Source organism: Myxine glutinosa, chromosome 1 (genome assembly GCF_964187855.1).
Source record: "Myxine glutinosa chromosome 1, kmMyxGlut1.1, whole genome shotgun sequence".
Taxonomy (NCBI): domain Eukaryota; kingdom Metazoa; phylum Chordata; class Myxini; order Myxiniformes; family Myxinidae; genus Myxine; species Myxine glutinosa.
The window spans coordinates 321836302-321853827 of record NC_136261.1 but is presented as its reverse complement, the minus strand read 5'-3'; the positions used below and the strand labels follow the sequence as shown (position 1 = coordinate 321853827).

Below are 17526 nucleotides of genomic sequence, written 5' to 3'. Positions count from 1 at the left end.
GTGTGCCTTTCCAAATCATGTCCAATCAATTTAATTTACCACAGGTGGACTCCAATCAAGGTGTAGAAACATCTCAAAGATGATCAAGAGAAATGGGAGGCACTTGAGCTAAATTTCAAGTGTCATAGCAAAGGGTATGAATACTTATGTCAATGTGATATTTCAGTTTGTTTTTTAAAATAAATTTGCAAAACTTTCTAAAATCCTGTTTTCTCTTTGTCATTATGTGGTATTGAGTGTAGATTGATGAGGGAAAAATGAATTTAAACGATTTCAGCATTGGGCTGCAACATAACAAAATGTGAAAAAAGTGAAGGGGTCTGAATACTTTCTGAATGCACTGTATATAGTTATGGCGATTGAGATCTCGGTTGTTCAATGTTATGACGTCAGTGTGATCCATCCCTTTGTGTTCGAACTGGGTCTCAGATGAGCATTGTACGCACGATAAATAGAGCAAATACGTCACCGTGTCGTGACGTGTTGGTGTTCAATATCATTCACTCTGTGTCTGTCTGTGACTGTGACTGAGTCGGTGGTGTCACTGTGTTGGCATCCAATGTGAGAGTTCCCAGAAGGCAATTCAGAAGTGGTGAACGCATAATCATATGCTACGAACCTAAATAGTGGAGATGAGTGTACGCATGTGCGGGAACCTGAAGAGTACGAATGTGTGAAGAGGAAGACGGCGCGCACCTGGACGGCTGTTTCCGATGTGCGTGGTTGGGCAGTTTTGGGGAGTTGTGGTCTGCGGATGGTTGCGACCGGAGGGATCGCAACAACATACTTTGTTGCGTGTTTCGTTCTCTTTACGAGCCGAATGGGTGTCGTTACAGGGAGCAGGGAAAACACGGACTACTTATTCATGCACGCGCAAACAAAGGTGAAATTGTAAGGTACGGAGGATGCGCTCTCATCAGCGTTACCGAGCAACAGGATTGGTGATTGTGGGCGGAGCTGTGTGCGCTGATCGCGGCATGAGTGTGTCACAAGTGATTTTGACTACCAGCTGTGATGAGGATTGGGATGTGTAATATTTTTGCACTTAAAATGATTATTGAGATATTCAAATATGATGGTGCAAGTGGATATGAGAAATATGTACTTTAGATTTGAGTTGGAGGAACGAAACGACATTGCACGGGAGTGTTTGAGCAGGTGAAGGCAGCGCTGCAGCCCAGGTGGACGGGACTGCATCAAGTACTTCTTGTATCGCATACCGCGGTCAAGTGTGAAGGTAAGCCGGTCCATTGAGCAAGGTTGCGACTTCGACGTCTGCACGGCATCAAAGTTACGTATTTTTCCAATTTGTGTCTTTGTCAAATTTCCGCTCGTTATTTTATTGTGTATGTGTTACTGTGTGTTTTCGAGTTAATCTTGGTTTGCAATTTGCAAACTTGTGTATCATTAAATCGTTTTCTGTTCGCACAGCGTGTGCGGCCTGGTAACTTGAGGCTTCCCTCACCCAGACGGTGTTTTGTGTATTTAAGTTCTTTCCTTCGCTGTATTGCTTATTTCTTAGATGTCCTTTTCTCCCCCTAACTTCCCCGAACATCTTTCCTTTGTTTAATGTTTTATATACAAAAAAATTATTATTTCCTTCTCTCCTCGCCCCACCCCTTTATCTCCTTCTCTTCCACCTCTTCCTTCCATCTCCAGCCGTAACTCACCCTTCCAATTCCAGTTTCCTCCATCTCATTTAACCCTCTCTCCTTTCTCTGATCCACGCCCTCACTTTAGGGCATTTTCCCAGATTGGTATTCACGGTTTTGTTTAAATATGTTTAAACTTCCCCCTGCAGTGTTTTATTCAGTGGTTTATTACAACACGCTGTTTTTCTTCCGATTTAAAAGGCATTTTTCAATTTCCTCTTCAAAAAAAAAAATTCAATCTCTTACAGTCATTCCTCCCTACATTCTCTAAACTCACCTTCATTCCACCCCTCCTCTAACGTTCTCAAACGGATCTCTGACTTGAAAATCAGAATCCCCCTCACCCCTCCCCTCCTAAACTCCTCCATCACCCATCCCCTTCAAAACTCCCCCCTCACCCATCCCCTTCAAAACTCCCCTCTCACCCATCCCCTTCAAAACTCCCCCCTCACCCATCCCCTTCAAAACTCCCCCCTCACCCATCCCCTTCAAAACTCCCCCCTCACCCATCCCCTTCAAAACTCCCCCCTCACCCATCCCCTTCAAAACTCCCCCCTCACCCATCCCCTTCAAAACTCCCCCCTCACCCATCCCCTTCAAAACTCCCCCCTCCTCTTTAATCTCCATCCCTACAATCACTCTCCAAATCTCACCCCAACCACCTCCTCCTCAAAGCTGCCCCCTCCCTACTTCCTCTCCCTTCCATCACATACCTCCACCTCCTCCAACCTTCGACTATGCCCTGCCCCCCCCCCCCCTCAAACAACATCTCACTGTGCCTCTTTCCATCACCATCAAACCTTTTGTCCTCCTCATCGTTCCCATTCTCCTAACTCTTCTGCAATCTCCCACACTATCAACAGCTCTCCCTACCTCCCCCTCTCACCCCTCATCTTACCCTACCCCTCCCCTGTCATGTACCCGATGCTCCCCCTCCCTCTTCCTTAACGGTATGGACTTCAAACATCCGGGGCCTTCGCTCAAACCTGACTGATCTCTCCATACAGGTTGCTTCTGACAAACCAGACGTAATCTGCTTAACAGAAACTTTCCTCCTTCAAGATGTCTCTGATTCTTTAATATCTCTTCCTGGTTACTCCCTCTTCCGGTATGATGGACCTGGGCCTCGTCCTGGAGGTGGGGTTACTATCTATATAAAAAAAACTATCTTCCTCACTCTCCTTGCACTGCCCTCTCTCCACCCCACCCCCAGGAGTACCTCTGGCTATGGCTTCCTCTCCGCTCCAACCTTTTGTTCATATGTGTTCTGTACCATCCTCCAAACAGTGATGACTCCATTTACATCTCCCTGTCTGACAACATAGACCAACTTCTATCCACTCATTTCAACTCTCTCTTCCTCATAAGTGGTGACTTCAACTGTCATCATGCCAGCTGGCTTGGTGAAGGTTCCTCTTTCTCACCAGCCATGGCACCTCAGCAAAGGACTTCTGCGACTCACTGGGACTGACACAATCTGACAATTTCCCGACCCGGATCTCAGTCAATGGAGTATCTTCTCTTCTAGACTTGATAATGATTAAATTCCCTGCAAATATCTGCTGCTCTTCTTCTGCTCCAATAGGTTCTTCTGATCATTTCCTTGTTAAAGTGGATATCTCTGGCCAATCTCAGAGAGCCTCCTCAGCGCCGATGAGTCTGGCATTTCACTCAGGCTGACTGGCACGGTCTTCAAGCAGCCATCAATCATCTGGACTGGTCTCCTATCTCTACTGCCTCTGACATCAACTCTTCCTGAGAATTCTTCCAAAGTAAACTGCTCTCTTTCTCATGCACAGATTTATCCCATCTCGTCTTCAGTTGTCAAACCCTTCCTCCGATCCATGGTACACTGAAGCTTGTGGTGAGGCAGTTGCCATGAAGCAACTTGCCTTTGCCTCTTGGAAGGCAAATCCAACTGAAGGCAATCTCAGTTCCTTCCACCAAGCTCGGAACAAGTGTGTGTCTACTCTCAGGAGAGCCAGGAAACAATATCTCTCCACTCTCAAGACTGAACTCTCAAACCTGTCTCCCTCCTCCAAATATTGGTGGCATCTGGTCAAATCTGTTTCTGGTGTTTGTTCCCCTTCCACCCCCTCCCTTACCTCAAATGGCTACACAGCTGACTCCACACATGAAAAAGCTGAATGCCTCAACTCGGTGTTTGCCTCAAAATCATGTGTCCCAAACCCATCCCTCTCTGTACCCACCGTGCCCAGTTGCTCCTGGACTCTGTGCCCTTCTCTCCTGACAAGGTGGAGAAGTTTGTCAATCCTCGACTATGATTCTGCAACTGGACCAGACGGCATCAGCCCACGTGTCCTAAAATCATGCTCTGCCGCTCTATCTCACCCTCTCTCTCTTCTCTTCACCCTCTCTTTTGCTCAAGGTCATCTGCCATCAGCTTGGAAATCAGCAAACATTACTGCTTTACACAAAAAGGTGCAAAACAGATCCATGCAACCACAAGACCAATCAGCCTTCTCCCAATTATCAGCAAAGTCATGGAATCCATCATTGCTTCGGATATCAAATCTTTCCTTTTTTTCATTGGCTTGATCTCTGATCATCAATTTGGCTTCCGACCAGATCACTCTACTCTGGACATGTTGCTTCTATGGTCTCAACATTGGATGGAGGTCCTCAATGCCAAACAGGAAATTAGAGCTGTCTCCCTTGACATATCACGTGTCTTCGATACAGTCTGTCACCCCGCTCTGCTCACCACACTCTCCTCCTCACTATCCATGGGAATCTCCACGCATGGCTTACGGACTTCCTCTCTGGTCATAGTCAACGTGTGGCCCTGAATGGGTTTCTCTCATCTCCCCTTCCTGTTCAGGCTGGAGTTCCTCCAGGCTGGGCCCTGTGCTTTTTCTGGTCTTCATCAATGATCTCTCTGACTCTTTTGAAAATCCTCTCTATCTCTTTGCTGATGACTCCACACTCTGCCGCTCCATTCCTCATATCTCAGATCGGCAGTCTACAGCCTCCTCACTCTGCAGACCTGGACAAAATCACAGACTGGTCAAACAAGTGCAAAATGGCTTTCAATCCTGACAAATCTCACACTCCTACTATGTCTCTCCGAAAGGACCGACTGGACAACCCTCCCATCTACTTTCTGAACAATCCTCTCCAAGAAGTTCTCTCACTCAAGCTTTTGGGTCTCAATATCTGCCATGATCTTTCCTGGGAAAACCACATTTCCAAGCTGGCCTCCAAAGCCAGTCGCCGACTGGGCATCCTCCGTCGTGCGAAGTCCTTCCTTGGCACACCTGAGCTCCTCACCACGTACAAGGCTTTCATCTGCAGCTTAATGGAATACTGTTCTCCCCTCTGGGCTGGTGCTCCTGTGTCACACCTAGCTCGGCTTCACGCTGTTGAAACAAAAGCTTTCAGAAGCATTGGAATCTCCTGCGATGAAGCTAACTCCGAGGGCCTTTCACTTACTCACACCACAGGCAGGTTGGTGGTCTTTCCGTCTTCTACAGACTCCTCTCCGGCCTTGCTCCCACAGCTCTCTCTGTGCTCTGTCCCCCAAATATTCCTACAGGTCGCACAAGATCTGCCAGCAACCCTCTTATGGTTAAACTGCCAAAATCAAGACTCTCTGCTCACCTTCACTCCTTCATTCCTCTTTTCTCCCGTCTCTGGAACAAACTCCCTCACTCTCTTCAATCACACTCTGCCCTCCAGGTCTTTAAAACAGCTGTTCACCACCATCTCTTATCTTCCCCATCAAAAACCTTGATCTCTTCTCCGCCCATTAATTCAACCCAAATCCACTTTTTTTTTTGGAAATACCGACACTCTTTCTTTCCTGGAAGTTCTAGCAGTGTCCATGTGTTTCGCACCTCCCCCCCCCCCACCCCCCACCTTCCCATGCCTCCTCCCCCCAAGCCCTCTCCCCCCCACAGATCTTCCGTTGTCCCTGTTCTCTGCTGTTGCACTTGTGTGCTTCCCTTTCTCTCCCCCATCTTGTCTCCCGCTCCCTTTATTGTATGTTTTGTGTGTCCCTTTTTTGTGTGATTGATGTTAGCTCCTACACGAGCCTCGATCTTGTATACAATAAATTTAAAAAACCGTCGTGGGTGCACACCACACAGTGTAAGATATTCTGATCACAGGAAGACGACAATATGGTGCAGGAGGAACACGAGGAGGTAGAGGAGCACGAACATGAGCGGAACACCTATTGGCAGGTATCGAGGCAGGTAGCTGGTGTGACAAGAGGAAAGATCCGTTTATCTAGAAAGCCTGGGATATAAAAATTATTCACGCCACATTGGGGAAACTCAACATGCCAGAGGACCCTGAGTAGGGTAAATCGAGGTTGGGAGGTAATCACATTACTGAATGATGGGCCCATTGCAAAAGTGAGTTTGAAATTGAGGGGGGATGGACATTGCATAGCAAGCTCTCGGGTTGGACCACGTGGGACAATGTTCGTGCGTGGGAATAAGGCCTACCCCTACCTGCCACGAGGTTGAAAAGCATCTTCGGAGGATGGGGAGCAGAGATAGTTCATTGGATGATGGTTGCCGTGGGACTCCTCATCACGATCATTGTCATTGGATGCTCGAGAGTTTTGATCCGTGTGTGTATCAGTAAGTTTTGAATGAAGGTACAGGGGAACAACACATGGTGGTCCACTGGTCCAGGGTCCGGAGGAAGAGGCACGAGACATCCCCATATGAGAACTGCCACTCCATTCACCCCTGTACGAGAACGGTGCGAGGGTTCAAGATCTGCCACCTCCCTCTTCCCACTCCGCCTTGCCCTCAATCCCTGACCCTGAGTTAGCTAAATCTTGCACAGCCGGCACGATAGCCCGAATCCAAGAGTTGACTTCACAAACCATGCGTGAACTGAGAACAGCTCTGGAGCAAGCTGATGATTCCGACAAGCGCGCGTGAGTGGCGAAATTGTGTAATGTCGGGCATGAAGCCCACTCCCATATGCGCGTGCCGGAAGAGGGGGCCAGGGGATGGTGTGACCGCTTCAAGAAGCAGAACGGGGGGAGGATCATATCACCAAGCTAGCAACAAAGGCCAGCCACCTTCTGGGTATTCACGCAAGACATCATCCCCCACGAGTTGCACAAATAAAACACTTCACCGCATCTATTACCAGCTGCTAAATACATCATCACCCGAGAGTTGCACAAATAAAACACTTCACCACATCTATTACCAGCTGCTCAAGACGGAATTACCCGCAAGTTATACAATTAAAATGCTTCACCGCATCTATTATTAGCTGCTGAAGACAGTATCATCCACCAACACCCCCCACAAGCAATGGGCAGAATTTTTACTCCTCCCGCAGCTACCCACAATGCCCACATTACTACTTATGGCCAGCGTGTTCTGGGTCTCAATCATTCTTCTCGTCCCGCTGCCTTGACCTGTGTTTTGCCTCTCGCTCCGCTCGCTCATTGATAAAACATTGCTCCCTAGCGCAAGACCTGTGCCTGAGATGCATTGACTGCAAAGAGGCAGAATTAAGTGAGGAGACTGAACCAGAAAATGGAGCTGCAGGACTGGATTTTGAGAGGAGAGAGTACGGCCTCTGTGGGCAGACTGCATGGAGTAAATGAATCCACTATCCGCTACATACGGAAGAATGAGAAGGTGATCCGAGAAAGTGTTGCGGCGAGCGCTGCACCGAGCACCAAAGTGGTCGCCCAGGTCCGGGACGTCCACATTGAAGGGATGGAGAGAGAATGCTCTCAATGTACGGATAGAGGACGACTCGTAGAAAAACATGCTTTTTAGTGGACTTCTCATTTGTGCAAAGGCAAGACGTATGTACGCCTATCTGGCTGGCGCGAGTGGTGCTAGCACGAGTGATGCAGGTGCGGCTATGAATGATGCACTGAGCGATGCGGGTACAAGCATCCCCAGTCCATTCCGAGTGAGCAGGGGGTCGTGTGACCGCTTCAGGAAGCGGAACGTTTCCGCAACATCAAAATGTAAGCTGAGCATGCGTCCACGTACCAGGAGGCAGCCAAAACGTTCTCTGCTCAACTCGCGCAGCTCATCGATGAGAAGGAGTACCTGCTAGAGCAGGTGTTCAACATTGACGCGACAGGTCTATTTTGGAAAACACGAACTTTTATCTCCAAGCACGAGGGGACAGCATCAGGGTTCAAGGCCGCCAAGGTCTGGCTATTTCCTCTCTGCGCAAACGCAAAAGGGGACTGTATGATGAAGCCTATGGTGCTGTACGGTTCCCTGAACCCATGTGCTCTCAACGGCAAGAACAAACATACATTGTCCAACTATTATTTTGCTGTAGGTTAGTAGGTAGCTGACAGAAGTGTCCTGTAATTACGATTTGCAAGGTTGCTGGTATGAAAATCACTGAAATTTGATCTGTCGGTGTCGTGAGAAATAGTAATTTAAACGTGGATACGGTTTTTATGAAGTTTGATTCACCAGGAAATAGTATACGGCTGGGCCACCAAAAAAAAAAATTCTGTTTTAGTGGCCCGGCAATTAAAACAACAAAAAAAAATTAAGCGTGACCCCCTCGGAGGTATGCACTCTATCCAGTACCGTTCTAGTTTAATCTGTTTTCTTCCTTGTGTATGTCCATCCTCCTCCCTCACACCCTCCCCTTACCACTCCTCGCACACACACACATACACCCTCTCCCCTCACCATATGCTTCGGTAGTTTTTGTGAACCTGCTAACCTTTATCAGTCAGCTCCTTCATGTAAAATTTGACTTTATTCCACTTTAAAGAACCTTGTTGCCTGATGGATTAAGAATCTAGGGATTTTAGGTAAAATCAGATACGGAAGGGTGGGGGATAGGGGGTGGCGGGGGGGGGGGGGGGAGGGGGGAGGGGAGGGGAAACCCTAAAGGGACATCGCAAAGATGAGAAAAGGCATTTTACAATTAAGAAATCAGTTTATGTCTCAAATTCATGCATTTGGTTTGACGACCCAGCACAAGAGGAACAAAACAAAAAAGCACATCAACTAAATTGGATAAGAAATGCTCCAGTGGAAGTGAGCAGAGCAAAATGTTTCAAACTTACAGAATTTGGGTTAGAAGTGTTGGGCCATGGTCTTCCACCTCCTGGCCCCCTAATTCCAAACAAACAAAGCACAATATATTCTTGTATGTTATTTTTCAAACAAACAAGACAAAAAAACGTCATATTTTAAGTATAAATTTTGGAAACATTGAAGATATAAACCATGGGTGTGTTTCATGATCAAGGGTAGGACGGACAGACGGACAGACGAATTTTCTCATCTCACATGTTTATTGGAGGCATTGCGGGGCCACCAAGAGGTGTATGGGGAGGCCTCACTCCTCCTCCATAACTCTGCAATGAGAACCATGGCTCAGACTATGTGGGGGTAGGGGAGGGGAAAAAGAATAGACTGATTAAAAGGTAGCTACAAGAGTACACAAAAAAATAAAACATACATTATATGAAAGAACAAATATTCCTGGAATGTAGGTCACAGCTACAATATCATTGTCAATTACCTGTGGTCCCATTGCACGTGGAGGAGTCATCCTTTGCATAGGACCTCCCATCGATGCATGTCCTGCATCCATCCCAGTGTGCATACAACACAATGTGAAGAATACCAGTCATAATTTGCAAACAGCGGCAAATTGTCATAGTATTTTAAAGCCTCCTTCACGCCATTAAGATCGATCACTCACTAAGTTGTGCTTTTGTACACTCTACGGTCCTGTAAGGGACATGAATGGAGAACCTGAGGTGTTCTGGCAAAAACAAAGTACATAATGAGGAACCTTCTAGAATCACGGTTTGCCAGCGGCAAATTCACTCCAAGCCAACCACGTGACCAACAAAATAATGAGGAAACCTCAACCCGTGATCGGGCTTTTTGTGTCTAATATGCACTTAAATCTATCACTCGCCATTGGACAATGAGGTGATCACTTCTACTTCATCATCTCCACAACTCTACTACTCTCCTCTTCACCTATAGTGCCTTCAGAACGTATTCACACACCTTGACTTTTTACATTTTGTTGTGTTACAGCCTGAATTAAAAATGGATTAAATTGAGATTTTTTTTGGCACCGATATCCACAAAATAACACATAATATCAAAGTGGAATGAATTTTTTTTGAAAATTTTACAGATTAAAAATGAAAAACGGAAATGTCTCGAGTCAATAAGCATTCAACCCCTTTGCAATGACACTCCAAATTGAGCTCAGGTGCATCCAATTTCCTTTGGTCATCCTTGAGATCTCTCTTCAACTTGATTTGAGTCCATGTGTATGAATGAATGAATGAATGAATGATCGTTTTAAGGCCATTTTCCCCGCTAGAGCGGGGGTTAGCCTTGCGGGCCCCATGCCAATCATGGTTCCCTGTTTGAGGCAATGTTTTTATGGCCGGATGCCCTTCCTGACGCCAACCCTTAGTCGCCTCTTAGGATGCGCAGGGATACGGTGTACTTATTCTAAACCGGGGTACACACCGGGATCATTCATCCCAGCAAGCCGGTACTCAATTTGCCGACCTCGGAAGGATGACAGGCTGAGTCAACCCCCCTGGCATTAATTCAGCGATCGACCGGGATTCGAACACAGGATCCTAGGATCGCAAGCCGGCACCCAAAACCGCTAAGCTAACACCAGGCAGTCAACATGTGTGGCCAATTAAATTGAATCGGCATTATTTAGAAAGAAACACACCTTTCTATACAAGGTCCCACAGTTGACAGTGCATGTCAGGGCAGAAACTCTACCATGAAGTCCAAGGAACTGTCCATAGAACTACAAGATATAATTCTGCAGAGGTATCGATCTGGGGAAGGATACAAAACAATTTCTAAAGTTTTGAAAGTTCCTAAGAGCACAGTGAGCTTCATCAGTACGAAATGGAAAAATATATGGAACTACCCAGACTACTCCTAGAGCTGACCAAACTGAGCCACCAGGCAAGAAGGACTTTGGTCAGGGTGGTGACCAAGAACCCAATGACCACTCTGACAGAACTACAGAGTTCCTTCGCTGAGATGGAAGAGCCTGCCAGAAGGACAACAATCTCTGCAGCCCCTCACAAATCTAGGCTTTATGGGAGAGTGGTCAGATAGAAGCCACTCCCGAGAAAAAGGCACATGACATCACACCTGGAGTTTGCAAAAAGGTGCGTGAAAGCTGAGAGCATGAGGCAAAAGATTCTGTGGTCTGAAGAGATGAAAATTGAACTCTTTGGCCTGATTGCAAAGCGCTACGTCTGGTGGAAACAGAGCACAGGTAATCATCCATCTAACACCATCTTTACCGTGAAGCATGGTGGTGGCAGCATCATGCTATGGAAATGCATTTCAGCGGCAGGGACTAGAAGACTTGTAAGGATACAGAGAACAATGAACGGAGCCAAATACAGGAAAATCCTTGAGGAGGACCTGCTTCAGAGTGCAAAAGACCTTACAATGTGGCAAAGATTTACATTCCAACAGAACACTAACCTCAATGATACAACCAAAGCAATATTGGAATAGCTTCAGAACAAGAACGTGAAAGTCCTTGAGTGGCTCAGCCAAAGCCCAGACTTGAATCCCATGGAGAATCTGTGGAAAGACTTGAAGATTGCTGTTCACCGACACTCCCCATCCAACTTGACTGAGCTTGAGCAAATCTGCAAGGAAGAATGGGAGAAACTCCCCAAATACAGATGTACAAATCTGATACGGACATACCGAAGTAGGCTCAAAGCTGTAATTGCTGCCAAAGGCTCTTCTGCAAATTATTGACTCAGGGGGCTGAATACTTATTTAAATTAGATATTTCTGTATTTCATAGTCAATAAATTTGTAAAAACAATTGTAAAAACATGCTTTCACTTTGTTATTATGGGGTATTTTGTGTAGATCGGCGAGAATTTTTTTTTTTTATCCATTTTAAATTCAGGCCAACATAAAATGTGAAAAGTCAAGGGATGTGAATACTTTCTGAAGGCACAGCAGTGTACCTTGACTCACTCAAGCCACATCACATCACCCTTCCTCTCCCTCCTCCCACCCTCCCCACCCGATAACCCCCCCCCCCCCCAACGTAAATGTGAACAAATACACCCTTTGTAAATATTTGTGCACCACGGAACTATCACGACCAATTACGTATCTTGCTTTAATTTTATGTAATATATTGTAACGGATTTGAGAATTGTGGTTGTTTTGTTAAGTAAATATCACCCTCCGTAGTGTAAAGAAAGGTCAAAGGTCGTCTAATGTTCAAACGCGCTTAATTGTGGAACCAAATAGTGTAGAAAAACATTATAGGTGTCATTTCCAACTAAATTGGGGATGCCCAGAGGTGAATGATGCTGTCAATGAACTCCTAGGCATGCCAAGTGAGGTCAGTGAAGGCTCAATGTTACTGCTAGAGCGATTTGTGGTGCTGATGTACGATAGAACCAGTGAGAGCACGGAAGTGAATGATGCCAGGAAACAGCTCTTCACACAGAAGTGTAGAACTCTAGAGAACATTCCTCCAACCCAGGCAACACTCAAGCAGCACATCAAGCGCACTTTCTACCAGGCCAACTGTTGTAACCAGGCATTGGTCATGGATCCAGAGATGCCAGACCCACCTGACTGGGGCTGGACAAAGGAGACAACTGGGTGGCAGCCTCTTTGGACCACTCTTCCTGAAGCATCAAAATTGTGCCATGAATTGATCGACTGTGGCTGCAAGAAAGGGTGCACTGGACGCTGCAAGTGTGCCAAAGCTGCATTCAAGTGCACTGCACTGTGCTTCTGTTCTGGAGACTGTTAGATTTAGATCATTACCAAATTTTCATCATTGCACTTGATTTAATGTAAGTTTTGGTGGACATACTTGGTTGACTACAGTTATTTTTTCAGAGGTTATTGCATCATTCCTTGCAGTGTAAATACTTTTTTTTTCATCATTTCTGGTCTTTGGGTGTTCTGTACCTATCCCTGTACCTGAAAAAATAAAGTTTTAAAAGTTCAAATGAAGTTTTTCCAATAGCAGTTCCAACTGCAGTATCATAAAAATAGATATTTAACGTAATTTGACCTTGACCGTGACCTAAATGCATGTCCTTGAGTTCTGGCGATCGCAAAAGTATCACCAAATGAATGGGCATCCCCAAATTAGTTGGAAATGACACCTATAAGCGCGTTTGAACATTAGACCCGGTGGACTGGCGGCTATTTTGGATTTGACCTCTCACGGTCCTCAGAGGTCAAATCTGACTTCCCTCCACATCTGAAAATAAACCTTATGGTATATACTAACTATGCTAGAAATTTCATGCTTTTCTCAAAAAATGCACAATTTGTTAAAATACGAAAGCTGTACTACCAGTCCGCTGTACTACCAGTGTGCTGGTATGGTAAATCATGACATTCCGGTGGGTAGCTCTTCTGGGGTCACCCCCGGTAATGCTATTATATGGCCCTAAAGGACTATTTTGAGCCACATACAATAAAAAAAAAGGAGACGAAATATTTTAGAAAAGGAAGAGTTGATTATGAAATTGAGAATCCAGACAGCACAGAACTCAAGGACCGGACAAACGGTCATCATCTGCAGAAACGAGGCGCCCTCCATGATGGGTATATCAGCTTGTTTCAAATAAAACTCGGGACAATTGCCAGAAGTTTAACAATTGCCGCTGCATTGGTAACTTGGAGAAAACTTAAGTCCGCTCAAAAGGCAAAATCAAGTTCAGTCTCTCAGTCAGTTTCATCATATGATGCAAATGTTTCGTTCATCAGTCATTAAAGTTAGTCACAAGCATTTTGGTTGTTGCTTCATATTTGTATTTTGATGGTGTTGAATGAACAGTTTGAATGAGGAATTGTTAAAATATGCTGCACTTCAAGTATGGGCATGCACTCGGGCCTAGCCACTTCACAGGTTAAGTTACTTTCCATGTTGTAGTAAATTTACTGGTAAAATGAATGTCAATAATAAAACTTTGATTGAATCTTGAAATTGAATTCTCTACTTTAATTTCCGATTTACTTCCGAGAAAGTAGTAGATATCATATAATAATATTAAGAAATAATTGGGAAACTTTCATCAAATTATTTTTCTTACATTAAATACTTGCCCATAATTAATTGATAAATTAAGGATAAATCGTACATTGGCTCCAAGAAAAGAAAAATTGGCTATTTTGTATTTTGGGGCCACAAAGATACATTTTCGTTACACTTCAAAAAAATGAATAAAACAAAACAAAACAGGGAAAGTATACAAAATGATAGATCCATGGGGGACTGACAGCTATTTCTCCATGGCTTTAAATTACCTGAATTTGAGGCGAAACCCCCTTTTTATCTTCTTATTGGGGGCGGGTCCAAATGGGGAGAACAAACCCATGAGACCTTATGTTCTGATATATTGTACTAAATTTGGTCAATATCGGTCATGTCGTTTGTGAGAACAATATGTTTTCGTGAATATGGGGGATTAGGGGAAGGAACCTGTGGCCTCCTTTCTCGGGGAGATACGGCCATCGGGAGCAGAACTTAAGGTTAGGGCATGGTCACGATGCCGCATAGGCAGTTTGGTCTGGATCCAGTTGTCGGTTTCTGAGAAGATTTTTGAATCAAATACCAATATTTTTTTTGGGGGGGAGGGGGGGGGGGGAGGGCGGACCTTTCATCCCACATTGCAGGGGGTGCATCTGGATGTGGAGCACAACCCCACAAGACTTTGCTGTCCTGATGCATCGTACCAAATTTGGTCTATAATCGGTCAGGTAGTTTGTGAGATGTTTGAGTCCAATGTTAGCGGTTGTACGGACAGCCGGACACTGGGATCCACTCCATGAGGTTATTTCATAGGAGTAATCTACCAGAAGAGAACTCGTTAGAACACATTACCTTCGCATGGCTGATTAGTTGACGTTTTGTATGCCACTGATAGGCCGGATCTGGATTCGGACATGAACCAAAATCTAATCGGCTTGTTCTTATCACCTAACCAACTCATCCAACAAGTTTTGTCATAACTTGTCCATAACCTTTTGAGAAATCATGCTTTATATATAGTTTTTGGCCCCATCTCTCCATGGGCGAAGAATGACTTTTTTTATAGTATCCGGATTCAGATCTTCACCAAAATCTAATCAATTCATCCTTGTCACATACCCAACATGTCCACCTAGTTTTGTCCTAATCCGTCCACAACTTATTGAGATACCGCTGTGCTATTTATTGGTTTTAGCTCTATCACTCAAAGGTGAAGAATGACTAAAAATTATAGTATCCGGATTCGGATCTTCACCAAAATCTAATCAATTCACCCTTGTCACACACCCAACCTGTCCACAACTTTGAGATATCCTGCACACAAAGACAAAGACAAACAAACAAACAGACAAAGACAAACAAACAAGACACGGTGTAACATAACCTCCGTCCTCCTTCGGTGGCAGAGGTAAAAACTGGGGGATGTTTTCTGGCAGCTCTTTCAATGCCATGCCAAATAAGTTGTCATCATTTTCCTGTGCACATAAAAACAATACCAAGATGGTTAAGAGCTTTGAAAACAGACCTGGCTGGCGAGTGTGATCCATCGCATTTGGCATGAGAGGCTGTGTCCCTGGCATTCCTCCAAGGCTCTGTCATTAAAACAACAAGATAAAGCACAGTAGAATAAATGCATGCAATCATTTTCCACAATGTGCACGGTTTATCGAAGATCTTATTGTACCTGGCTGGGCATTCGATGCGGCCCCCTTGGAACGCCTGCGAAGCGAGGAGACATGAATGCCTAAGAGGAACACGACAAAAGAAAAACCACCAGACAATGAAGATCACCCAAAAGATGAATGCGTCCACTGTTAATGCCTTTTCATTTATATTTTACCTAGTTATTTCACTTTTATAAATTTTGAATTCAGCTTTCTGCTATCGATGTATATCTGATCGCTGTATATCTGATCTCTCTTGACGACTACTTCTTTAACTGCCATAATTATTCCCATTCATAGCACAGTTGATGACTGTAAACATACAGGACAATGGATTATACTGTAAGATCCAACATACTGTCATGTGTATGGCCCCCTACCCAGAACAGCAAGTGACTGCAGACAGTGACTGTACACGTTGGGAATCGTAATCCTGTAGACAGCCAGCTTAAAGCTAAACTTGGATGGCACATCACCAAAGCGGTTGTGCATGCAACTCCAATCTCATGCGTGTCTAACACAAAAACAAAAGTCTCGGCAAAACAAGGGGATTATCACAATTAATTTCCCTCCAGAAGATTTCAATTAACCCAATTATCAGAGCTCAAAAGATGGCGGAAGCAGTGGCACACACAGCCTGAGATAAATAAATAAATAATTTATTTGGATATCGGATGGGAATCACAAAACTCCATGTTACGGTCTGTGACCTTTCTTTTCTTCTTTCTCTCCCCCTCCCCCCCCCCCCCACCCCCCTTTGAGTTAGACCAAGTAGTTTGGTCCACAGGTATAAAGGCTATGATTGGCTGAGGGGCAGAGGAGGGGCCAGAAAGGTGATTCAGAGGGGAGAGTGGCCATTTTGGAAGAGGCCTCATGGCGGAGTGCCTTTTTCTGTGCTGGTGGAGTTGTCAGCAGAAACCTCTGTACCTGAAGGTTGACTTGTGCCGGATCAACCCCTCCGGCCACCTCTGTACCTGAAGGTTGACTTGTGCTGGATCAACCCCTGCGGCCACCTCGGTAGCTGAAGGTTGACTTGTGCCGGATCAACCTCTGCGGCCACCTCTGAACCTGACGGTGGACTTGGATTAAACTCTGGCTACCACGGAGCCTGCACTGGGCCTGCACTGGGGCCAACTGCTGGGCCTGCACTGGGGCCTACTGCTAGATCTGCATTGGGGGCCTACTGCTGGGCCTGCATTGGGGGCCTACTGCTGGGCCTGCATTGGGGGCCTACTGCTGGGCCTGCATTGGGGGCCTACAGCTGGGCCTGCACTGGGGCCTCTCTTGGACCGGCCTACTCTTGGACCGGCCTACTCTTGGACCGGCCTACTCTTGGACCGGCCTACTCTTGGACCGGCCTACTCAGGTTTTTCCCTCTTCTCCCTTCTTTGTTTTATGTGTCGGGCTAGATGTTGAGTGTATCAACCCATAAATAAAGCCGGTGTGATTGAAGGCTGGGCTTGGTGTGCTTCAGGCCGTAACACCCCAGATGAAGGTCAACAGAAAATAATTAGGGACAATATCTTCTTCTTTTTTTTTAAACAAGCGTTACACCTCGGTCCCCCATCGGTGAAGTGATGAGTTGACAAAGTGGAAGACGCAAGGCAGCCATTTTGCATTTTGCATTTTGACATGGCGACCCAATTTTCAATAGCGTTCTTCCTTATGCCTACATACACCCACACACCAGATTCGAAGTTAGTAGTTCATTTATTTTTCAAGATATTCCGCTCACAAGGTTCAGACATACATGGCGGTGGCCATCTTGGATTTTGACGTGGCGACCCAATTTTCAATAGCGTTCGTCCTTATGCCTAGATACACCCACACACCAAATTAGAAGTTGGTACTTCGCTTATTTTTCAAGATATTGAGCTCAAGGTTCAGACATACATGGCATCAGACATACATGGCGGCGGCCATCTTGGATTTTGACGTGGGTTGCACCCACACACCAAATTCGAATGCGGTCCTTCGCTTAAGCATGCACGCCCGCATGCACGAACGCCCGCACACACGGACGGACGGACGCACGGACGAAGGGGAAAACCATGGTCCCCCTTCTGCTCCGCTGTGCGACGGGGGACAACTGGGCCGCGCGGCATGAAATACTCGACTATTTTATACAGGTATGAAAGATTAACACCGAGAATCTTCCGAGGGACACACAAAAGGTACAC

At 45.7% G+C, this 17526-nt stretch overlaps 1 protein-coding gene across 4 annotated transcripts in view; it reads right to left on the bottom strand.

Moving 5' to 3' along the window:
• The window catches only part of LOC137411203 (single-stranded DNA-binding protein 2-like), a 104223-nt gene that overhangs the window by 16292 nt on the left and 70405 nt on the right, over positions 1 to 17526 (bottom strand). For all 4 annotated transcript variants that reach the window (XM_078769679.1, XM_068096611.2, XM_078769690.1 and 1 more), the window contains exons 7-11: positions 15367 to 15426; positions 15208 to 15274; positions 9165 to 9226; positions 8930 to 9021; positions 8704 to 8752 (exon numbers count right to left, since the gene is read on the bottom strand). In XM_078769679.1, coding sequence (XP_078625805.1) covers positions 8704 to 8752; positions 8930 to 9021; positions 9165 to 9226; positions 15208 to 15274; positions 15367 to 15426 — 330 coding nt within the window. The remainder of the gene's footprint in view (positions 1 to 8703; positions 8753 to 8929; positions 9022 to 9164; positions 9227 to 15207; positions 15275 to 15366; positions 15427 to 17526) is intronic.